Source organism: Micropterus dolomieu, linkage group LG22 (genome assembly GCF_021292245.1).
Source record: "Micropterus dolomieu isolate WLL.071019.BEF.003 ecotype Adirondacks linkage group LG22, ASM2129224v1, whole genome shotgun sequence".
In the NCBI taxonomy this organism is placed as follows: domain Eukaryota; kingdom Metazoa; phylum Chordata; class Actinopteri; order Centrarchiformes; family Centrarchidae; genus Micropterus; species Micropterus dolomieu.
Genome location: NC_060171.1, coordinates 10,211,561 through 10,236,880, shown reverse-complemented (window position 1 = coordinate 10,236,880; position 25,320 = coordinate 10,211,561). Strand labels below are relative to the sequence as shown.

The following is a 25,320-nucleotide window of genomic DNA, read 5'->3' as shown; positions in this document are numbered from 1 at the left end:
TTAGCCATCGATCTTTATTTGTGTGTGTGTTTAAGAGATCCCACAACTCAGTTGTCTGACTGAGGATTTTGTCTTTGGATCTGATTGCAAATATAACTAGATGAAATGCTACATGCAGAACTTTCGCAGCATGCCAGCTAGTCATCCTACGTCCAACCTCCATTCTCTATGCTCTTATGCAATAATGCAAGAAAAAAAATTACCAAAATCCAGTCACTTATAACTGAACACATTACTAGGAAGACAACTGTTTGCCTCTGTAAGATGCTGGAACATGCAGCATTAACCGAGCAGGAAGGCATTAAGAACCTCTCTCCACTAGTACAAATAAGGCTTTCATAATTACAGATGGTCCATTTTTTCCCTGGCCTGTTGGCATGAGCAGTAAAAACTATTGCAGTGACACTTCATTAATCATTGTCCACCAAGCCAATTTAAACTGCCATAGGTTTCTAGGTAACAACGCAACAAGGCATCACATGCGTGTCTTATTTTAGTGCTTGTGGTGTGCATCTCTAATAATAAAGCTTAACATCTTTGTGTCAAATAAACACACACATACAGTATATTTAGAATGTATACATAGCACTATATATTCTATATAACAGACTGTATATCTTGCAACTATTTTTGTTGAGCATTTTTCAATAAGGCACAGATGTGTTACCTATGTTTGTTTTCACATATGTTTTGTATTGTGTATGTTCTATGCATTCAGGTACATGCGGCGTCTGGATGAGGGAGTAGTAGTAGTAGTAGTAGCTTCGCATCTCACCTCCCTAGCTCTGCCGTTGGTTCCCACCTGGTTTGGACGTTCACAGAGTGAGTCTATCATCTGTGTGCAGCCTTCAAGTGACGGGATGCTGCGGGATCTTACAACAAATTAAATATTTGATGACTTATTTGAGAAACTGGAGTAAAGGGCTGTATAGCTATTAGCTGTGTGAAGCTGAGTCAGAGCTTGTCAGTTCATAATTAGTTATTGGTTGTTTGCAGACATTGAGTTTTTTGTCTTCCTTTTTAGATCCTTACCAATTTTGGGAGAAAATGTAATATTTGAGCTGAAGGTCATGATAGAGAAAAGGTCATGTTCCTTAAAGGTATCAGCGCTTCAACACATAGTTTTTTTCCCCACCAGACTTTCCACAACTCACACTTGACGGACACCATCTTCAACATTAAGTCCTGCCCCCCTACCTTAGCCCTAACCAACCGTGGCAACGACTACTAGCAAATCAGAAGCAGAGTTGGCGAAACTGCTGCTTCAAACAAAGTGCTTGTCAAATGGTCGAATGACATCTGAAACCCCTGGCCTCTTTCCAATGCCATTCACATCCCCAAAAATGAAGCAGTATAGGTCATCTGTGCAAGCAGCTTAGAATGAACCACATTTATATTACTTGTTAGGCCTCTTGTGGCCTTAGTAATTATGACTGCACTGTCCCTACCATTGTTGAAACCAAACCCATGCCCTTGGTTCACCATTTAAGATATAGATAGTATTTATCTATTTTTTATTTTACTTTATTGATAAAGTTTTTTTCTGTTGGAATATTAGCAAAGACAAATTGTATATTCTTGTGTCATCCAAATTACAGTCATAACCTGTGGTCCCCCTTTCAAGGACCTCAGCAATGAATACCAGGAATAGCTTCCTTTGCTCATAGGAAACAATAACTTATAGCCACTGAGCTGACCCAAGAAATATGCTGACAGTTTAGACTGGAAGTAGACAAAAGACAAACAACTGTACACATCAGAAGTAAAAAGTTTTGATTACAGCGTTTTAAGAGTTTTGTTAAGCAACCCCCCTCTGAACACATAAATAGGACAAGCTATGCAGCAGCAGTTATCACTTTCCTTGGTAGGCCAATATTGTCAATATGCGGTGATTTATTCCAAACTTGATTTAGTGGGTGTTTGTGCTCTTCTTTACATTTCTTACTATTCTGTCTTCTTCACACTGAAAGGATGTGACAAGTTTCAGAAAACAACGTTTGATCGAATTCCAGAGTTTGCGTATCAGCATGTTTAGAACTGCTTGTTTGAATGAAATGAATGACCCCTGGGGAGTGATTAAACAACACAACAGTAAATAGAGATGTGTGTTGTTTTCAAGTACGATGGAAGGAGAACAATGGAGCAGGAAGGGGGAGGCTTCACGTAATGGAGGCAGAGATGCCAAGAGAGCCTCATCTCATCCAACTCCTCCGATCAGAGTGCTGAAAGAACTTCCTGTGTTAAAGACTTGTTCATGTCCAATCCACTCATAACTAACACATCTGTCTTGCTAGGTTAACACTGACCAACAGTAGTCTAATTCAGCCACAAATATGAATTTCCATTTGTAAAAAATCAACCTTTCTGCTTTAGCCTATTTCGTTTATGCTTGCTGGCCAATAATGGTTTTGGTATTTTGTTGAGGAAAGACCAGCGTGCCAGGCGGAGGAAAGCCAGCTGTGGTACAGATAAACAGAAAAGGAAGGAAAGACATGGTGGAAGTTGTTTACTTTTATAGCACAATGCACTATCCAAATGTTTTTCTATACTAAGGACACAGATCTGTTAAATTCCACTTCTTTGTTCGTCCTCTATACTTCCACTCCACCTATGATTTTGCTTGCTTTGCCTGTACTGTATTGATACATAAAACACTCAGAGAACATAAAGGTGTGTTGCTGTTGCTCTTCAAAGACCCCGGACCCAGGTATTTTTTCTTACTCCATTAATTTCATACTACACTGTATGAATGAAAGACTATAAAGGGAAACACATTTTCTCAGTGATTCTTTTTCTCCTGTGTCGTGGCAAAATAAAAGTGACCCAAGTGCAAAAGAACCCAATGATGAAACTGATCAATTACAGTTGACACATTTTAAAAAGAGAAATGTGTTGAATGGAAAGAGGAACGTGTCTATTTTTATGAGCCGAAAAGTCAGTGTTGAACTGGAACAAAAAGCCTCTTTTATGGCACTGCTATTAGTTTTGTTATCCTTATAATAGGATGTGACTGTTTTCTGGCTGCCTAAGTTAGAGTCATAGTTTTTCAAATCTCTCTGGACATTGACTGCTTTTGCTTGGTCTAGATTCTGACTGATGACCTTAGCCCAGATCATGTAAGCATGGCCAGACTTTCAGAAGCATGGAACTTGATGACTGGCATGTCTTTTGAGATGCAGAGCAAGTGCTACACTGGGAATTTGAGATATGTTCATAGCTACAGCAACCGTATTGCTTGATGCTTGTTTTGTTCTCATTTTTTGCTCATAATGAACACCTCCTTCCCTTATGGTAGGCAGACATAGGCAAAGATACATCAAAATGTATTTTACAATAAGATACCCATCCATCCATCGTTAACCGCTTGTCCTGCGTACAGGGTCGCGGGACAATAAGATACCAAATGTTGTGGTGGCAGCCCGGCTGACGGTGAGTGTCCTGGTTTTTTCTCCTTTTTAACAGTTTTTCTGTTTTTTTCCCTTGGTTTCCTGTTCTCTGCCCGCCTCCCTGTGTTTTCTCCCCTGTGTGCTCTCTCTCCCTCTGCTCCTGAGCCCAGCCAACTACCTGCACCTGCAACTCATCAGCCACCTCGTCAGCCTGCCACACCTGCCAGTAATCACCTCATGACTGCCTGTATTTCAACCCCGGTTTTCCACACCGTCCTTGCTTGATCGTCGTTGCTCCATACCTGGTGCCACTTCTGTGTTCAAGCGTCCATGTTTCTTGTTTTTTCACACTTACCCTGTGCCTTGTCGTTGTCTTCCCTAACCTTGTCTCTCTGTCTGTTTCCCTCCCAGGTACACTCACCCTCGTCCTCCGTTCGGCTGGGCTCATCCACTGGCCCACTCCTCTTCGGACTTCCCTCACGGCGTCCTCCCTGTTTCCCCGCCTCTCCTCGCTTGCTCGGCCCCTGTGTTCCCCGGCTCCCTGGTCCCCTGACTCCTTGGTTCCCTGTGCCTGTACTTCCCCGACGTCCACCTCTCCCTCCACTCCAGTCCCTCTCACCCTTTTTCCCTAAATAAACCTCCTTCCCTCAGTGCTGCATTTGGGTCCTCTCTGTCCACACACCACACCCCGTAACACCAAATACCCTAATTTTTAGTGTATCAAAATGAACTACAAAATACAGCAGTCATGCCATGTATCAAAATAAATTAATATATTTTAGTATTTCATAATGTTCCATGAAATCACTTCACAAACCTTCTGACCTGTTTGATCAATCCCTTCACCAGAACGCTGACTCGGTTGATTAAGTGACCAATGTTTGAGATCATCAGCTTTTCTCTGCCTAATGACTCATTATTCACAGATCCCTGTGACCTCACAGATAAAGGTTAGTTTTAAAGTAACCAACAGTTTAATTTTTAACTAACATTAATGACTCATAATTGTATCCAGTAGCTTTGGAGGAATCAATACCATTAATGGAATTTAACTGCATGTAAAACAGGTAAGCAGCTGCAAGGGATCAATTATATTTTTCACTGATGAATGAGTGTTTCAGGTGTGCAGCATAGGCTATAAACTCCTACTTGCGTAACTCCTTAACACTTTCTTCTTTTTCTGCCTTTCTCTCACTTATGTCTCTCCTCATAGGTTACTGCCTCTCCATGCTCCTATGTCTGCCTCCGATCTCGTTCTGACTAGCAAATGAGGGAGAAACACTTGGAAGTGTGCATTTTCTCATATAATGCTCACACAATCTTGTTAAATAGCAGATTTATTTGGGAACAATTCTCACAAAACACAAAATAGCCCCCATTTCACACTTTGACTTAAGAAATTGTGAGCTACAACAAACACAAATTGTGGATGGGTTGACAACCTGTTGTTTAATGGCATGGCAGCACAACGTTAATGACAATAAGGCAACTTAACAAGTTACACCATCTCTTGGCATTATAAAGTAATGTACAATAACTCTAAAACGCTTCATAATTTTTTTCACGCACAACTGATAAAATCTTGAATTAGGCTGAAAATAGTAAGCTAACATTAAGTGTGAGGACTGCTACTCAGGTGAAATAGTTGGTAAACGATTTACCCTACGCTACTAAAATGAACACCAAAACTGGAACTGTTAAGAATTGTAGCAATTTATGCTAAAAAAATCGATGGACAGCTTTACATCTTCACCTTCTTCGCGTCTGGATCAATTTTCTGTTCTGATCTCAACAAGTCTGAGCAAATTACTTAGTAGGCACCAATGAGAGGCAGTGTTTTTTTATGATGTCATCATGTAAACTTACGTATTTTACAGTCTTTTTTAAAATACAAAATACCAAAGTATTTTGATTCCCCTCTCATATATCTCTGTGATATGACTACCAGATGAGGTTGGATGGTCAGAGATAAACTGAACTATAGCGAATCAAGGTGTTCTGGAGGGTTTAGTTACTATAAGGGAAATCTGCGAAAATAGTTGATCACCAACTCTTCAAAACAATGTTTAAAATCTGGCTCAGATTAGTCAATGATGCAATAAAGACTAAAAAATTTATTTAATGACTGAATATCACTGCATTATTACATTATGACTTTAAAAGAGGTGTAACATGTTTTTTTAAGAATGTGATAATTCAATTAGACAATAATATCATTAAATAATCAAGTCAAATTACTTGGTGGAGTCTAGTAGATAGTTCAAGTGTCAGATCAAAAATATTTTCTCACTGAACTCAAGTGGTGTCATGCAGATTTGATTTGATTTGCCCAGGTTTTGAGATCTTCCTTTGATTTATAACACCACACCAATACATTGGTGGTTTCTCAAGACACAGAAAAATAAGATTTTATAAATGTAATAGCAACACATCTTTCCAGAAAAGACATCAATGTTACACCCAACAATTTATAAGTCTTGCTGTAACCACTCTTCTTTGCAACTACTTTCTACCATGTGAATGAGCATGATGAAAGTTAAAGGTAAATTTTCATTCTTAGCAGCTATTACCAGTATCTGTTCATATATTATAAGTTTTGTGTGGGTGGACAGCTTGTTGGCTTGAAGCCACTCTTTAACAGAACTTCTTTTTTGCATTAGTTTCAATTGAAAGGTCATGCTGTTGCATAATTCTGATGCTTGGCAGATTGAAAGTGCTTAGATTGGCTAGAGATATAAGTTCCAAATTGCTCAATTTTCAGCAAAAATAACATCACAGATTTATATGGTTGTGTAGCAACTGTATGAAGCATAAACAGTGAAGCCATCCTTGCCATGGTTGTAAAAACAGGAGACAAAGCCAGTGTAATATTCAGTGCATCATAATTATAATATATATTTATAGGATATTTAGATTATTTTCAATGTGCACAAGCCATTACAGACACATATAATTCATGTCGAACAGATTTACATATATTACTCCTATTTACAAATATTTATGTGCCTTTTATGTACAAAAATAATATACACGCATAAAGAAATGAGTTGATACATTACTACAACATACATATTTTTGGGGGGTTCTCATGGTGGTCTGACAACCATTGCGGTGCTGCACATCACATTAATGGTAGAAGAAAATTCAAATTTCAGAAAATAGTTTCTGTGTAGAATGTAAATGTAGCCAATAAACAAACACCCCAAATGGTGCAGGATGTCAGAAAAAAAAAATTCAGGAATAGTACATAGAGTGTTTGGAATGTGTGACCTTCTCCCCAAAATTTTGTGAAAGCCATGGGATAGGTCTGGGGGTGGGTAGGTAGACTCCTCCAGCTGTGGCCAATCTCACTTCATCAAACACCCGCCATCCCATACACTGTGTGCATGTGTGTGTGTGTGTTAATGTCCTGCTATTTTCAAGGGGATCCCATCTGCCTTTGCTCAACAGAACTGACAGCCACTCTTTAGGGATCCACACAGCATGTTGCCTGCAAGATGAAATAATTAAAAAAAATATGGATGCATGCAAGGGCCCAATTAATACATGCAGCCTAAACCACAAGCACAAGCAAAAAATGTTTTCTTTTTTTCATAGGTCAAAGGAAAGGTTGGTTTCTTTCCGTTTTTATTTTTTATTTTTACAAAAGCCATTAAATCTGGTTCTGAGAAAAACAACAAAATGGAAAGCTATCACAAAGGATGAGGTGACTGCTTTGGTTACTTAGAAACGTGCGGTCCGGAAGAGTTGTTTTCACCACTACACACCTCCTGGCTGCTACGTAAGTTTTGTCTCTGTAAACACTCTAACAGGAAAGGGTGTTCGGCGGCACTGCTGGGAGACATAACCGCCAGTAAAAACATCAGTATTACTGGAAAAGTGTTTTTCTATTAAAAGCATCAAAAGGAATCATGTTAAGACTCCAGAAAAAGTATAACTAAATTCAACACAACACAACCATCAGCATGTAGTGATTTTCCAAACAATTGTGGTGATATAAAAGCGTGACTTTGCAATTTCACTCCCTTTCCCGTTTAAAACTTACATTTTTGTTGATGTTTTTTGAAAACAAATATGCACACAAAATCCAGCAAGAAGAAGCACAAGTACTGTGTCCATATTTCCTGTCTCCACCATATGTCTTCACCCTGTGTCTTGATTTACATGCAAAAAGCTTGATTTGCTTTATAGATTTTTGGAGTTTGGGGGGCATTTCAACTACTGTCAATAATGCCTAATGTTAAGATGAGTTAATACTGCGTGCTATATGTACCTTGATGCCATTGCCAGACATAATTTAATTATCTATCTGAATGGAGGACTTGGGAGCCCAATTGTCCAGCTCTCTCCAGTTGCCAGAACTGCCCGTAGGGCTTCGATTGGTCATTTTAGTCAGCAACGTTGTTCTGCGTAGACTGCTATCAGAGTCCTCCTTCTTGAAGTCAGTGTTCACTTTGTGGCAGAATGAGAAGCAGTGTACAAAATCCTGGAGGAGGTGACCGCTGAAGATCATGTAAATCCACGGGTTACAGCAGCTGTTGAGACTGGCAAGGAGCGCAGACAGAGTCACTGTTGTGTTCTCAGAATCTAGAGAACAGAGAGAGGAAAGAGGAAAAGGATGATTAATCCACAAAACATCTGGTACAGGCTAGGCTGCAGTAATGTCTCAGTAAGTCAGTTCATCTGGTGTTGAAATGTAAAGCCTAATTTTTCTTGAAAGAAGAAAACAATCTGCCAAATGCACACTCTTCAACAAGTTGCAAATCAAATTTATATTTGATCATTTTCTTGATAATAGTGAAGCAACCTGTCTGCTGCTGTCTGAAAAGTTCAAAAATCAAAAGAAAGTGCATACAAGGGACTTTATCACCTAATTCCAGTAATTTTATTTCAAGATAAAATATTTTAGCCCTGGGATGGACTGGCAACCTGTCCAGGGCATACCCTTTCGCCCAGTGTCAGCTGGGATAGGCTCCAGCCCCCCCGCGACACTGTACACAAGATAAGCGGTTGACGATGGATGGATGGATGGATAAAATATTTTAGATAAAATTTAAGAATAGATTTGGCTTGAAGTGAAAGGTGGTGGCATTTCTAAGAGCCCACAGCTGAGGAGGCTGACATTTTGAGAAAGTGGAAGACTAAAATAAAGATATCAGGGACCCCAGATTTCTTAGTTTAACCCTCATTAAGTGTAGATAAGTGGTGAAACGGTGACATTTTTATTTTGAAGGCTCGCAGTGCTGCTCTCAGCTATTTCATGTAGGCTAAATGAAGCGGCTTGTATAGAATAGATCGATTTAAAAAATAATTTATCTTTGTAGTATTTATCATTGTTTACACTACGCATATTTTTGTTTTTGTGTGCCAAATAAGAATTTTTTTGGGGTATGGTGAGATTTTCTTTCTGGTAAGTGCATGCTGTGTGCTGTTATTTTTTGGCTTTACTTCACATCATTCCTAAAGCTGTAAAAGTTTTCAAATTGAGTAATGATTAATACATTTCTACGTTCATTTCGTCAGTACTCACCAGCCCACTGGAAGTTTTCATCCCACACAGACCACATCTGTACTATGAAAAACGGCGCCCAGCAAACAATATACGCCAAAACTATGACAAAAGTCATTTTAACAGTCCTCAGTTTGGCTCTTGATATAGTCGTAACGCTGCTGACTGAATTCTTCCCAATTAGCCCTTTCTTGTTCGAGGCGCCAGCCATCGTTTTCCTTTTCTTGTATTTGATATTTTTCCAGATGTTGTGGCAGATGAACCCGTAGCACATCATGAGAATGACCACGGGCACGACGAAGATGCCCACGGTTATCCAGGTGATGTACGCCTTGACGCCCCACGGCTCGATAAAATGACCCCAGCAGTCGTAGACGTCCGAGCCGTTCTTGATCTCGCTCAGGGAGAAGATAAAGTACTGCGGAGTGCTGAGCACCAGGCTGCACATCCACGTGGAGATGATCATGGTGTAGGAGCGCTGGGTGGGCTGCTGGAGGGTTTTCAGAGGGTGACAGATGGCAATGTAACGGTCCAGGGTCATCATCACCATCATGTAGGTGGACGCAAACATCCCCATCACCTGGAGGTGCTTGACTATCCTGCAGAGAAAGTCTGGACCGTAGAAGCGGAAGGTGATCTCCCAGCAGAGCTGCGGCAGCACCTGGAAGAAGGCGACCACTAGGTCAGCCAGACTGAGGTGTTTGATGAAAAGGTGCATCCGCGACATCTTCTTCTTAGTGTTGTACATTGCCAGCAGGACGCTCACATTCCCAATCACAGCAACCACGAATGTGATGCTCAGGACCATTATCTCGATTTGGGCCACCTCCTCGTTTCGGGCAAACGGATCGGACCCGTTCGGGCAGACGGTGTAGTTTCCAGCTGTTCCCATCGCTAGGTCATTAGTGGGACCGAAAACCAGAGACTGGTTCCCTCCGCTCAGGAGCAGCGCATAGTCAGGAGTGTGCATGGCACTGCCCCTCTATGCGCCCTAACAGATACAGTGCCAGAGGGGCTGTGAAGAGCCTCTCCAATCCGTATATGGAGCTACCTGATGCTCAGAGAGGAACACGTTGCTCTCTGACTTGGGCTGCTGTCGGGGCTTTTTAAACTGAATCAAATTTCATGTGTGTGCGTAACGCGAATGCGCTGCAAAAAATAAAACACCGTCAAAATTTATTTTTTACGGTGATAAGTCCTAAAACAAGTTTATATATGTGCACCGTGCAGGACTTGGCATTTATAAGGAACATAGGTGTTCATGATTCGTGCAACTTATTTGAAGGCACATTTTCTTGAAATTGCACTGATTTAGAGCCTTACTGAATCAAGATATATTTAAACGAAACTTGTTTTGCGACCTTTTGAGTAGATGATGGATGAGTATTTTTTGCAGTGCACAACAAAGTCCTTCCCCATGGTGTGCACAACTTCCACATCACCACAGATCTTCCCAGTCATAGCCTAAGTCATATAGAAAGCAATTTTGTGTGCATTAAAAAGTCACAGAATAAATCTGCTAAACTACGAGGGAGCAAGATGGGTAACACACAGTTATAATAAGAATATATAAATATTTCAAAGTGCTATATGAAGACATGTCAAACATAGCTATTTAACTGTGATGTTGCATTTACTGCATGCACTGACTAACACACTGGAATGTTGCCGTCTGCAGAGCAAGGCCTTGTGCAGTGATGAACTGTTGACTAAAAATGTTTATCTTATGAAGTGATCTGCTCAAAAAATCACCAGTTTAGTGTCTGCCATTTCAAGTCAAATTTCAAACTGCAAGAAACTGGTTTTGATGATTAATAAATTATTATTTTATTTGACCACAAACAAAATTCCATTCCCCCACAGTTTTTTGATGTGGAAGCAGAAATCTCAGAGGTGGACATTGCTAAATGTCTGCAAATACCACCAGAATTTATCTCATGGCTATATCTCATCGGAAGATATGTTTTAAACATAACATAACATAATGTATGTGCACCAGATGTTTCAGGTTTCCACATGCAGTTGTTCAGTTTTTGGGACTACGATTAGCTTCCAAACTAGCTCATGCTCATGGTCATGTCTATAACTCAGATTTAAAAATAAGTACAGGGGAAATTTCCCCCTTCAGCAGATTCATTTGAAAACAGCCTTTAGTTTAAAACTCTGCACATGCATCATTCTGCACAGTGACAGTTAAATATCCACATGAATTAACAATAGGAAAACACATTTGAGTGGAAGGGGATGGAGCCTGCGTGTTTTTTTCTGTTTTTTGGTCTTTCTCAATAGCTTCCTTCCAGTCTTCACTGTTGCACACTTGTCTAGCAGTTCTTTGATTCAGTATCTTTCGCAACGCCACCTCAGTATCCCAGTGAGTCATAACAATGTTTATTACAGTTTCCATTGCAAAAGCACATGATTGCCAACTAGCTATGGGTATCCGGCAGCTATTCAGCTCATCTGATCCATGTGCTGATAGTGAGGATAATTATCTTTATTCTATTTGTGTTTCATTTCCGCTGTCCCTTTAAGTGATTGGTGCAAACTGGAATCCCCTTCCTAAAATTTCCTGCAAGCCGGTGAGCTAGCGTAGTGGTATAATTAAGTTTTCAAAAGTTTTGCTGTAAGTCTCTGTTAATCTAACCCTCAGAAACACAGGCTGACCAGCTAACCAGCCTCCTCCCATGGGAGCCCTGTTATGTGTCTTATTTATATCCCTCCCATCGACTCCGTGGTCTTGTATTGTCCTGGGGGTTCACAGACAAAAGAACGGATGTCTCCCTTTACGGTGGTCTGAACCACATTTACCTTGATCTCCTGTTTTTGAAGATGTTCACTGGATATGTCCTGGGTTATTACTACAGCTCCAGGCTTGGTTTGTCTCATCAGCTTCAGAACATAAAGACTCACCATCCTCAACTGTGGACAGTGTGTCTGGGCCTGGGAATCATGGGAATGCATGTTGTGTCTCCAGTAGCCAGAGCAGTCAGTCTGAATCATTTCCGTGATGTTTCCCTTTTACTCACGGGCTCAAGGTTCTGTAAGAGCGCCACAGAATCTGATAGTTTTTGATCCTTGAGGATAAAGAGTCTTGTTATGGAGTTTCTTCTTTTAAAAAACAGAATGGAAGAATAAATTCCTTGCATGCTGTAAATTTATCATAAACTTCAAAGGATAAAAACATCTCCATTACACATTTTAATTGAAGTATTTAACCTGAATAAAGTCCAATTCTAGCTTTCAGAGTGGAATTCTCAACCTTTTTAAATGTTGTCAAATCCCCCTCAGATCCCTCTTTTTAATGTACTTTTTATTATCACATGTCTAAATCTTTAAGTTGATGGAATGCGTCAGTAAAGCTCATTGTGTCCTCTAAATTTCTAAAAGTTGAACATTACGTCTGAGTCTGTCTGGCTTATCTCATGAATACCTCATGTGTTATAATACCCCATCAGTTCATTGTGCTCTGTATGTGAAATATACTGTGCTTCTGACATAGACTGACATCAAGAAGGAGCAACTGAGAAATTGTTTATTGGAAAAAAAATAATAAATCAAAGGATTATGGTTTTCTTTATTGTATTCATAAAAGCACAAATCTGTTTGTCTCCTGGACAACAGAAGTCATTCCAAGGTCACGTCAAACAAAGCATTTAATTATCTGTTTAGGTTATGGATGAAGTTATAACAATTAACAGGACCTCCGCAGAGGCCAACTATAATACATTAGTTATGTAAGTTTATATGTATGTTTGCATGCTCTGCTTTGGCTGTTGGTCTGATGGTAAATCAGTGCTTCAGTAAACATGGCATTCAGGTTTATAATCGTGAAAATCCGTAACAAGTACACATTGGTTATGCAACCTGAACAAATGTAGATGTAATAATAAAAACTTCAGTGCAGCTGCTTTTGCTTTAAGCCACTTTCCTCACCTTTAATATAAGAGGCATAATAATCACCACTCCTCTTAAGAGGGGCTTCAGAGACTGGCTCTCCCCAACAACTCTATACGTCACATTGGCATTCACAGAGGAGCAGGTGAGAAAAGAGCTGAGTAGCACTTTAAGAGTCATGTTCTTTTATTTATGCCTGCAGTACAGGTAAAAGCTCCCCTGGTGTCTTGTATTGTGAACTATCGGACTGAGACTGCAGGGCTTGGTGCCTGGCAGTGTGTTGTGCAGGGATGGTCCCTTGGCCCTTTCTGTTTACACTCCTGTCCTGCCACCTGCAAAAATTTGCCTGTGTGGTACCACAAGAATCAAATTTAGGACTGTTACTTTTTAATTTGTACATTCTACACCTGGGCAGTATCACCAGAAGGCATGGGATTTCTTTCCACAGCTATGATGATGATACTCTATGCGGCCGTGTCTGACACCGGGCCCCGATTGACTCACTTTTTAACTATAGATTTTTAGGCAAGTGCTTTAGATATAAAGGCCTGGATGTCTTAAAAACTTTTACATCCCAACCAGGATAAAACATAAGCATTGATCCAAGGCTCAGTGAGAGAAACTGGCCTTAAACTCAAAAAGGACTGAACCCAAGGCAAGAAACAAGAAATGAATTTCAACGCTCATCTGTGTGTTGCAAAATCAAATTTTTTAGTTTTTACTTCTATTGAAGACTAATACATAATGTTGTCCAGACCATGTTTTAATTAACACAATGACAAAAAAATAATTAATGTATCAGGTTGGCAGGTTGCAAAAATGTTGATACTTGAGATTTCTTCTGCATTTTTAGGTTTTAGGTTTTTTATGGTTATGTTTATGCACTCACAAAACTTGGTTAAGGTTAGGGAAACATTGTGGTCATGAGACATTAAGACAAAATGTGTTTATTAACATTCAACTGAAACCATGATCTTAAGCTAACACTTACCAAAGTAGTTTTGTTGCCTAAACACAGACAGGTGTCTCGATGGGAATCTCTGGTGTCAAAGTCCTGTGTGTCGTCCATTTCCCCTCCCTGTGAACACATTTCCTCTGAACAAAATTCAGGCAGCAATTACGTTTGTCACCACAACATCAGTAGAAGACGATTTAGTAATACATATATCTCATTTCTAGGAGACAGAGTAGAGGAGTGAGGTGACAAAATCTTGTGGAAAACTTTACAAGAGTGGAGGCTGTTTTGGAATGAGAAGAAAAAGAATTATGAAACATATCAAACATGAACACAGAAATTTATGAACACTTCTGTTACACAATCTCAACAAAAACTGCATTATCACCCTCACAGAGATGATATTTATCACAGGACTTCATTCAGTAACTGCTTGTATCTGAAGCCACTGTAGAAAAAATGCAAATCGTGTTATAAAAAGCATTAAGCCTGTGCCTCAAACCTTCTCATAGATAGATAGATATTGTTAGATGATTTTGACCTCAAGTCATTTTACAATAATTGTGCTTCAGTTGTTGAAAAGCAAAATTATTTTACTGTGTTATCATAACGAGATAAGGATAGCTCTCATTTTGTTGTACAGCGTTGTTGATATCAAACCTACTTAGACGTGATTCTAAACTAACAACATTGCCGAAATGATCAGATATGGGGACGTAATGGGGACGTTTAAACAGGTCAATATTGTCAATGGTAATATTGTTACTTGGATAGGAAATCACTCCTTTATCCACAGAAACAAGAACACAGAGATTTTATGTTTCTCTTAGCACACCTTCTAGTGCTGTAGATAATTTGTTCAAACAGAAATAGGCATGCTGAACCTAATGGTTCAGTAGATGTTCAAGACCATTTCCTTAGCTGGTCACGGCCTTCAGATCCACGGGTCCTTTGTAGTGACCGGCTGTTCTGCTCTGACATGGACAGTTGGATCCCATTTTATGCAAGACCCCTGGGTCATTAGTGAAACGTTTAAAGACACTCTCTACATTTCAATGCCTTATGATTTCTTGTACAATCCATGGCTTCATTAGATAACTTAAAATATATAATTAGTATTGTGTTGTACTATTTAGTACACACTAATAAAATAAAAAATTACAACATATAATAGCCTACATAATATGTTTGTATTTTTGTATGCCTTTTCTCAAAACAATATTCATTTTGAGGCTTTAACATTAACACTATGAATGATTCATTCACTAAAGTGGATGGGAAGAAGCAGAAGTCATTATTACAGCAAATGTCACAACATAATTGTCCTACATAATACACTGCTCTACATTAAGAAATCTATTTAATCAATGCTAGCAGCGTGGCTCTGGGGAAGGCAATGTGAATCTGTGTTGGTCTTTCTGTTGATCCAAAACTTTGGTGCAGACCGAAATATCTCAGCAACTATAGAACAGGTTGCCATTGGATGTTTGACAGACATTCATGGCCCCCAGAAGATGAATTGTACCGATTTTGGTGATCCCCTGACTTTAATCTAGTGCCACCAGCTGATGAAACCATCCAGTAAAATAAAATCTACAAAATGTTTTGTACAGATTTTCATGCTTTCCAGACACTTTATATGAATGATTTTGAGCCCCTGACATTTCCTTTACCTCCACCATGAGGTTGACTTTTTGTGGTTTAAATGAAATGTCTCAACTATTTGAATTGGTGTATTTGGTGTAGACAGTCATTTCCCCCCATCTCATTGTAATTATGTAGATTGCTCCCTGACTTTTCATCTAATTTCAATTTGTCTAAAACTTTTTATTCATTTATTTATTTGTAACCAAATATCTGCAAAACCACAGAGAAATTTGACCTCCCCAAATATTGTCACAGGCAAGCTCATACTTTCTGTATTTAATTACACTTGGTGGGATGAAGGCAGCATTCATTGTACTAGTGTACCACAAAATAAAAACAAAAGAAGAAACTTAGCATCCACATGTGTGTATACTGTATGTGTGCACACCTTCCGGTAAAAGAGACAAGATGCTGGTTTGAGGTGAGCCCCAAGACACTGTATTATTCAAACAACACTGCATTGAAGTTTATTATTTCGGAGTTTGTCTGGGGCGAGAAAAAAAAGTTTGTAGAATTTAGCTAGTAGCCAGCCTGTATATACCTAGCTGTTGTCCTGCGGTGTCTGACTCTCTATGAATTACAGTCTGGTTACAGCCCCACACACATACACACTGCAGGCTGACATTTCTTTTGGAATCCTGTGGGTCATGGGATTTCTGTGGGATTCCAGTGGGATGGGAGTCGATTTCATTATTCATCTCGAGAATAGGACGGGACATGAAAAAAAGCAAATGGTAGAGTGTGGGACTGAATCATATGTCAGTTTTTATATATAATTATGCAGTTCTAATATGAATATTAGGGATGCACGATGAGTATTGATCCGATAAACTATCGGCTGATATTGGCCATATTTTCATTATTGGAATAATACCAGAAAATGAAATGTTAAAGAATCAAACAATTCTTTAACATGTGTACCTGCTGTTGTCAGGTTCATGACATCAGATTGCTGCGTCTGACAGTGCAGGCAGTGAGAGCCAAACACACAGGTCATTGACGGTCTGGATGTTTTTCACAGTTACAGAACAAGACACCTCTACTGCAATATGGCATCAGTCCTTCCTCCTGTCCTCTTCCTCCTCAGCTCTCTCTCTCTGCTGTGATTCACTGCTGGTAACAATGTGCCAAATTCTAAGCCAAGCGGCATAATAAGATGAACAGTTAGACTGCTTTCCAAACTTTTTCAGCTTAAGACCTGAAAGAGAAATCTGCGACCCATTTCGGGTCCCAACCCTAAATTTGGCAAACATGAAGTTAGACTACAGACAGACAGCTTTCAATTTAGCTTGTTTATAACATTTGGCTAATTGCCAAGCTAATGTTAGCTGTGCTTATATAAAACATAGAGACTGTGGACAGAGCAGATTAAAATAATGCTTTCCACATGTTCTTGCTTGTTGAACAGATGTATTAATAAAGTATTGTATTTTTATTCGCAAAGGTTTAATTGCACTACTTACAGTAACTGTGGTCAGTTGGAGTAGAATGGAGTTACATTCACTTGACTTCACTTTCTCCACCACGGCCTCTCTCTCTGCTGGCTGCTGTGTGTGTGTCCACACATGTGTGTGCAGGACCTGACACAGAGCAGAGCAGGCAAAGCCTGCAACCTGATACTAAACACTACAGTCAGCCCCTGACCCGTTTAAACATTTTAATTTACAAAAATGTGAAGAAATTATTGGTCATTCAATCGGTATCGGCCATGAAAAGTAAGCAATTATCAATTATTGGACCGGTGTCATATCCATGTCATGCATCACTAAGGATTATTGCTTTTTTTTGGTAACACTTTACAATAAGGGACACAACATTTTGAGTAGTTACCAGGGAAGAAATACAGCAACAATGAAAGACACAGCTACTGCCTTGGTGGAAGACATGGAAACGGATGCTCAGTCGGTTGAAGGTAAATCAGATACAGCCTACATGAGGCTTGTTAAATGCAATAACTGATGTCATGCTACTGTTACCCTAGCCAAATGCTAATGTTAGCTACATGATAACACCAACCGTACATAAAGAGCAACCAATGTTTAAGTAATTAAGTAATTAGTAATGAATGAGTCATTAATAGTTTTGTGCCATTCACTTACTGGTTCAGAGTTAATCAGGAATGAAAGTGAGAAAGTGGTCAGTATGATCGATCCACAAATATTCACAAACTAATCATTACCTAATGATTCTTTAATATAAGATCGCTCAGTCTGTTCTCTTGTAGTTCATCATTGTCCACTGTATAGATTTAGCTACATATTAAGAGTTAAAGCTCCAGTGTGTATTTAGGAAGATTATTGTGTGTATATTATATACAGAGGCCACATTAAAGCCAGAGATGAAATGAGCAATGCGATATTACCAAATTGTAGATGTGTTCACACACAGTACTTCACTTAAAGGGGCATTATGTAGTTTCCAGCGGCCACTAGCGGTGCGGTTCTAAGATTGCAACCAGGTGTGTGCTCGTACACATGCTCGCTTGAAGTCATGAGCGAGCATAATCCAAAAAACAACCACTGTCATACAGAAATCCTGCAATCAATGCAGAAACACCAGCATGCAGGCTGTGGCTTTTCACTCAGACATGTTCAGGCTCTGTTATTTCAACGTGCCCGTCTCAGAGGCGGATCGACGCCGGCTTCGTAACGTTACTTCATTCAGCGCAGCGAGCCGCATATCGGCATAATCCTCCCGAAAAAAGGCAGAGTGACAGCAGCTATAGACAGGCATGGAGAACAGCTGGAAACTCAGGTAAATTCCCACTGCAACGTTACAGTAATATTTTTATCAGCTGCAGGTTGAACTAATCCATGCTCGTTACATGATCACGGTACATTTACTGCATTTAGCCGACGTGCTACAGCGTTAGCTCGCCTGCTGCTTTCAGTAACTATCTTTACTATCTGTGAATCTGTCTCCGGAGGCTCAGCAATGTCAGCACAGCTACATGTACTGGATGATAATGAAACGGTTAGTGAGCTGGACTGAATATTATAACGACACTGTGTCACACTTTATAACAGTTAGACTGCAGTAAGTAACTTTACTGTAACTAGTGTTAGTGGATGGCTCTTCCTTCCTCTGTGTTGTTGTGACCGTTTTGTTGCAGTGTTTTATGTTATGTGGGTCACGTAAGTTACAGCGACTGAGAGGTGGAGAAGCTGTGTACCTGAGTATTGGTAAAACCACAATAAACATAAACTGAATGTTACGAAGAAAACAGCGGCAGGTCCGAGCTATCGTAGCGTTAGCTGGCTGCTCCTGGCTGCATCACTATAGGCTACCTTTAGTAAACGCACCGCTCCACATTTGCTTTTTACCGTTACATCCTCTCTGCAGGCTAAATCAACAGTGGTACACATGATAGTAACATGGGTCGCGTTAGATGGTGAAGTAATGTGGAAAGCTAACGTTATATAACTTTACACCGGATAACATTTCAACATCTAGGCGTTAGCCCGGGACTTTCTCTGTGTTTCTCCAGCTTTACTAATGCTCACTTTGTTCTTACTCGACATCATCTGAACCTGTTTGTGTGATGGGCTTCAGCACATAAACCTTTATTGTTGTTTTGTATCCTTACATGGAACCTGTGTTTTGCTGTGAGCCAGTTGTTTCATGGTGTTAGTGGACTGCATGTCGTGAGCTGCTGTGTTGTCGCTGTAGTCTGAGAGAGACTCGGGAGCGCGCACAGAGCTGAATCCGACCCGGAGACCTCACATTAAAAGCAGAATAGTGGCTGATGCAAGCAACGGAGAAAACAGGCGTGTGCTTCATTTCTGAGTGAGTTTTGAGCCCACTGACAATAAGGCAAAGACAATTTGATTTATTAAAATCAAATACTTACATATAGCCCCTTTAAATAATATATCATTTAGATATCTCTCTGAAAGGTTTATCTTATGTCAGATGTAGTTCATAAGGGCATCGACCAAGTGGTAAACATAATCTCATTTACTGACATACTAACTACACTTTCAGATTTGTCTGATAAATAGTACTGAACCTACTGCCACATTTAGTACCGTACTATAAGAAAGCCATATTCTCTTCTGTGTAGGTACTGTTATTTTTGCTTTTATCTTCCCAGACATCTGTTTTGAGGTACAATCATGTTGTTCTCTGTGTGATCGTACCACTGTTCCTGGAAAATGCTTTGAAACCGCTGCCGCAGTCAGTATTATTCAAGAAGCTGAGGCTGTTTGAAGATGGAAAGGTTTCCATTGAACAAAGAAACTCTTACATCATCAAAATAGGAAGAAACAGAACCTTGATCTCTAAAGCTAATTGTGAGAAAAAAATTATTTTGGGAACACCTGATCCCTGATCTGAGGTTGTTCAAGTATAATTTTGTGCTCATGGTTATGATCCATGTTTGAAAATCCTCCATCAAACAGCCGACGTGAGACATTTGAAAAGGATACGTATCCAGTACTGATGAGAAAGTTACATCCAGTATAAACAGTAAAATGAAGCTGAGTTATTTATATGAAGATATATTATCCAAGTGGAAATTCGAAAGACGTGTGGGTGAGATTTCTGTGCAGAAGTGCGTGCATGTGGTGGTTCCTGTGTGTGCATGCTTTCCCTGCAATCAGAGCTTATGGGAAACTCGGAGGCACCGACACGACTTATCATCTATCAGGAGAGTAGACAGCAATGTTCTCACTGCTGTTTCTTTGAATCCACAATCAGTGACCCAATAACATCAACCCACTGGGGGATAATCCAGGCCCCACACTGATCCTGTCCCTTAATTTGGCAAGGAGGCAACTGGACTATTGAGTAGATCACAAACTGTTATGTTTGATTATTTAAAGATACTTGTCCTTTCTTTGCATGTCCCTCTCTACCCCCTTATTTGTTTGCTTTTCTGAGACTCAGTAAAATGTCTGTGTGATTATTTCTGTCAGTGACTAAGCGTACAGTTTCTGGACATTCTTTTGAAGAAAGTAAGATATTAATTAATAAATATAACGGTCCATAACAATCACGTACATTTTAAGCCTGTGTGTATGTTTGACACTCAAATATAGATTTCAGATGGACCGACACTTTTGTTTATATTCTTGTAGTGACTATCTTAAGGAAACAGACGGGTCTATACATCCCACACAATTATACAGATACATACACACAGGCTGGTGTGTGCAATGTTTATGCTACCACCAATGCAGACAGAGATGGCTTCCATTCACTTTTAATTCTACAAATGCAAGAAGTAAATCTTTATAAAAAATTTAAAATTTAAAGTAAACAAGAATACCAGTTCATCTATTATCGAATCTTTCTTTTGGCCAGCCTCCAAAGAAATAACAGACCTTGCCAGTAAGTGAATTTCAGCTTTAATCTAAATTTTCATTTGGTGGCTAAACAGAGTCCTGTCTCTCTTTGGAGACATACATTATCTTCCTGCTGCAGCAGCTCAGAGAAGAACCATGAAACTATGGACACAGTCCAGGACAAAACAAAATAGTAAACACAATATGCAGGGGTCAACAAATTGATGATTATTTTCCTTTAGAAACCCCTGTATGTATGTCCCTGAGGTTACTCAGTAGGGGCTTTGACAAATTTCCACAGAGGCCACAGGGCAGAAATCAATCAGGGTACTATAATTCAAAATGTGACATGTTACTATAAATCAGAAGTTTATAGTATTTGTTGATATTTAGATGGTATCATCCATTACTTATTGGATGCATCATATCCTCTGCTACCCAAAACACAAAACAACATACTTTAAATTCCTGCTTAATTGTATTTGCACATTATACAGAATCAATGATGACTTATCCTTCCCTGTGATGCCCTGTTGAGAGAGTTGAAGGGCAAACAGAAATAGACGTGTCTGAATTTGGAACCACTTTGCTGATAATGGCACATAGAGCACTCCAGCATGGTCTTTTACCTAATTACAATCCTCCTTTTCCTTCATTCTTGCTCTTATTGTGTGTGATTGACTCACTCTGTTGTCTACTGCATGCCATCTGTGCTAGTTGAAGTAAATATTAGACTGTTTGTGTATCAATAGAATAAGTTTATTCCTACAGTACATACATAAGTGTTTATATATACATGAGGTTTAGATCACATAAAAACAAATCCAGGCTTGGATACAGCAAAGGATGAAGTCCCTTATGAAGTTTAAGACTTTCAGAAATGTTTACTGGAATGTTGTAATCGGGGGGTTAAGAGAGTTCAACAAATAAAAGACGTCCAATGCAAACAAGAACATCAGTATTGGACTAGTTTGCAAAGCCTCAGATTATTATCATTTGGGGAACATCTCGAAATTCAGGTCTTTTCTCACTCAGCCTGATCTCGCGAAGGTCATTCATGCTTTTATATTGTCGCAGTTAGCTTATTGTAATTCATTGCATTCAGAATGTGGCCAGAACTTTACAGTAAAATATTAACATTACTAACAGAATGTGAAGAAATAACAGTTTTGACATCATGTCAAAGATGTCTATGTATTGTCTTGCAGGCATATCTACTGAAGTTAGCGTGCTAACCCGCTAGCTCCTGCACATCCTGTGTTGTAATTGTCACTGCAGCGTCCAGTCTGCCCTCAGTCCAATAAAAGAGGACAAAGAAGTAGAGCCGCCTAGAGGACTTGTCACACATGTTGAATGTAAGTAACTTTAGCATGTCACAGAAACAAATGGGTGAAGTTCGGTGAAGTTCTTGGCAAGTGACCTTTATCACCATCCCAACCACCCAGTCTTGGCAAGAAACCACGTTCTGCAGCAAAGAAGAAGATATATTAAAAGAAGCAAAACAAGAGTAAATTTTGGCATGCTTTTCCATGCCAAGAGCTGGAGACAGCTCTTGGTGAGTAAAGAGATGTGGTTTGATGTTGAACTCGCAATGTTTTTTCTAGACTGGTAAGTTACATCTAACTTTGGCTATTTAGCGAAAAGTATCTTTATAATGCAACTAAATGATGTTTTATTTTCCTTACTACCTCTCCTCTTGTTTCCGGTCACTTTATTTCCTGTTTGATTGTTTGGTCGACCCTGATTTGGCCCCACCTGTGTTTATTCCTACCTGTGTCTTGTTAATCACCTCTCTTGTGTGTATATAGTGTCGGTGTGTTCTTTATCCTTTGGTCAGATCATCTTTGTGTGTTTGTCAAGGGTCCCACCCCTTCTTCTGTGCTCTTTTTGAATAACCTGTTGCCTATATTGCTTTGCATTCTTTGATTTTGGATTATTTGCCTGTTCTCTTTGGATTGTTTGTTTTCTGCTACTTGTTTTGGATTCTGGCCTGCCACCACTCTCTGTAAGCTTACTCTCAGTTGTTGTTTCATTTAATAAAATACCATAAACTGATCCTGCTCTGCCTGGGTGTTCTGCGTTTGGGTCCAATCCCTTTATTCCTGGCTACGCTTGGCTATACTGTAACAAATGCCAACAGAAACCATACCAAAAAACATTCCAAATGGCACTGATATATGATTTTATGTGAACTTTTCTCCACTTTTGCCGTTAGGGCCCCTCAGCTTTGGAACTCCCAGTCCGAAGATATGAGGCTGCATCTCTTAAATCACTTCTCAAAACTATAGGCCTATTTGAACCTGAAAAATTACTTATGAGCAGTGTGCAAGTAACGTTATAGACAACAACCTACTGTAAGCCCCCTCCCCGCCCTGCCGCTAATTGTTCAAAACATAGTAGTGTGTGACATAGACAGATGCGTCATCGGCAGCTGAAGCGGTCAGACAGAAGAATTCAGTAATTAATATATTAACATTATACTAACAGTATACTATTAACTGAACATTATACTTTTTATTTAATGTTATAATATTGCTAATACACTCATTTACACTAGTTCCAGGTTGTAGATAGGGCCTCTGCAGTGGACATTCAGTAGGATGCCAGTGTGCCAACATGTGCTCCTTCTAGCCACCTCCTCCTGAGAGCAACGTGCTCACCTTGTTCTGTTTTACTAAACTTATTGTTAGAAATATTGTTTATTGTTTAGCTTCAAGTTCAACTTGACAAACACACATTTAGAAACGTCAGTATTTTGTGCATTTTCTTGATATTCAAGCAAGTAGACTCATAGTACCATTTGTTCCAATTTGATCGAATCTCAATGGCAAATTGCAAGATTGCCCACAATAATCGCAATATGACTTTTATTACAAATTGTGCATCCCTAATTGTTTTTATTTATTATAATTATTTAAAGCTTTTTATGGAGTTAGTAAGGGAAGAATGGTGTGTTCAAGGGTGAGTTTGTTTAGTTGACTGTGTCCAATTTATATATTTTATAATTCTCCATCATGAAGATCCCTGTCATTCGTGTCTCATCTCTACTCCATTCTGCTGTCTCATTTGTGAAAATCTGTATTTTTTGGGTCGACTAACTGATAACACAGTTATCACACAGTCTTCGGTATTTCCCTCAAGGCAAAAGAAAAAAGGACTGTAGCACATTCTCTGTTAGACTCTGTTTGACTTTGGTGATGAGTTGTTTTAATTCACTGGCTCAGCTGTTAACCACAACATTAGAATTTTATGTTTTAAATGTTACAGGACTTTCCTGTGATTGGATTGTGTCCTTGACAGTCATTAAACATTAAACTGTATGATGTATTAAATGTATTAAACAGACATGCTTTCAAATTTGGAAAACAAAGCAGGACAGGCACTGCCACTATGCCTCCCATGACTCTGCTTTCCGTCAAGGATGACCCAGAAATCCGGTTCACAGAGGAAACTACTCAGTATTCTCCCCACATTGTCCTCAGAGGACAAGAACACTCCCCACCCCAACTAACAAGACTAAAAGTCTAAAGTCACACTAACAGTGCTCTGTGCTTTGAGCTAAATGGTAAAGTCAGCATGCTAACATGCTCATAATTTAACTTTCGCTAAGTCACGCCCTGAAAATACAAGTTGGCCAATCACAGTGCAGTATAGGGTCTAACAGAGGTTTGACACTTTCATGGCAGTGCTCCATTGATTCTTATGCAAAGGAGTCATTTTCTAGGTTCTTCTTCGACTTAGATATGGCCAAACGCTGTTCCTGGGGCACTTGTGATAGTTACAGTTCTATCTCACACAGGCTCCGCCCTCTACTGGACTCTGTGGGTACTACCTCCTCCAATCACACGCACACACTTGCCCACTGAAATTTTATCCTGCACGTAACCGACCAATAGGACGTCGCTACCGATATGTGCGTGACGTAAAAATAGCAGTGTCCCTACTGCCTCAGCATCCTTTTTTCTTCAGCAAACGGTGAACTGCTCACTGAATTCACCACCTCCACGGATGGAGTTGCCACTACTAGAAAATTATCTTTGCACCCGGGCGAGGTGACCCATGTCCTGCCCGGACGAGTCCAGGCCCTTACCACCCGCCAGCCGACCTGCGAGCAACTGGCCAAGTGACCGTTATGGAGGGAGACAGACCTGCTGACGCTGCCACAATCCCCCGTCTGGTGTTCAAGACGCCACTGTTTTACATGTGCTGCTTGTGTAAAACTACGGCAAGTGTTGTGTTTTTCAGATTTTGAGAAAGGAGAGGCTGGGTCCGATGAAAATTAACAAGAAAATTTAATTAAAAAATAGGTGAATAAAAGATGGCATTACAGAACAAACATAAAACAAAAACACTGCAGTGGACTGGAAAGTTGTTCCTCTTTTCAGATTCATAGCTTACAGTCCTGATTGTTAATTGTTAATATCCTCCAGGTATGTGGGCGGGTCCTTTTTCCTCCAAATGGCTCAGGACCATAGCCATTGGTCGTTTGGTTACTTCTTCGTCACCCAATTAGGAAGGGTGTACCTTACTGTTCTACGTTGCTTTTGGTCGAACAAAAGAGCGCTGACCCCAGATGTAGAACCCCCTTTGATCTACAGGAATACACAGTCCTTGCTCTACCAACTAGTCATGCAGCACATCAGG

General features: G+C 39.7%; 1 protein-coding gene and 1 long non-coding RNA gene across 3 annotated transcripts; one reads left to right on the top strand and one right to left on the bottom strand.

The window, feature by feature from the left end:
* Positions 1 to 6,295: 6,295 nt before the first annotated feature.
* On the bottom strand, positions 6,296 to 9,937 carry avpr1aa (arginine vasopressin receptor 1Aa). Of its 2 annotated transcripts, XM_046038649.1 has the most exons (3): positions 8,917 to 9,937; positions 7,660 to 7,973; positions 6,296 to 6,876 (listed from the first exon to the last, which is right to left on the bottom strand). In XM_046038649.1, exons 1-2 carry the CDS (start codon positions 9,863 to 9,865, stop codon positions 7,684 to 7,686), a joined length of 1,239 nt encoding a protein of 412 aa, XP_045894605.1. In that variant the 5' UTR covers positions 9,866 to 9,937; the 3' UTR covers positions 6,296 to 6,876; positions 7,660 to 7,683. The 2 variants fall into 2 exon arrangements, with proteins under 2 accessions (XP_045894605.1, XP_045894604.1); XM_046038648.1 differs by having other exon boundaries at positions 6,296 to 7,973.
* An 8,383-nt stretch (positions 9,938 to 18,320) lies between these two features.
* Positions 18,321 to 22,731, top strand: LOC123962424. Its single transcript, XR_006822935.1, has 2 exons — positions 18,321 to 18,364; positions 21,885 to 22,731. It is a non-coding gene; the product is annotated as an uncharacterized LOC123962424 (long non-coding RNA).
* Positions 22,732 to 25,320: the final 2,589 nt, after the last annotated feature.

Excerpts from the sequence above, each read along its gene's own strand:
- avpr1aa (XM_046038648.1), bottom strand. The coding sequence starts at position 9,865 with ATGCACACTCCTGACTATGCGCTGCTCCTGAGCGGAGGGAACCAGTCT. Across the intron at positions 7,974-8,916 it reads TGAAAACTTCCAGTGGGCTG|ATTCTGAGAACACAACAGTG; the intron begins GTGAGTACTGAC and ends TCTGTTCTCTAG.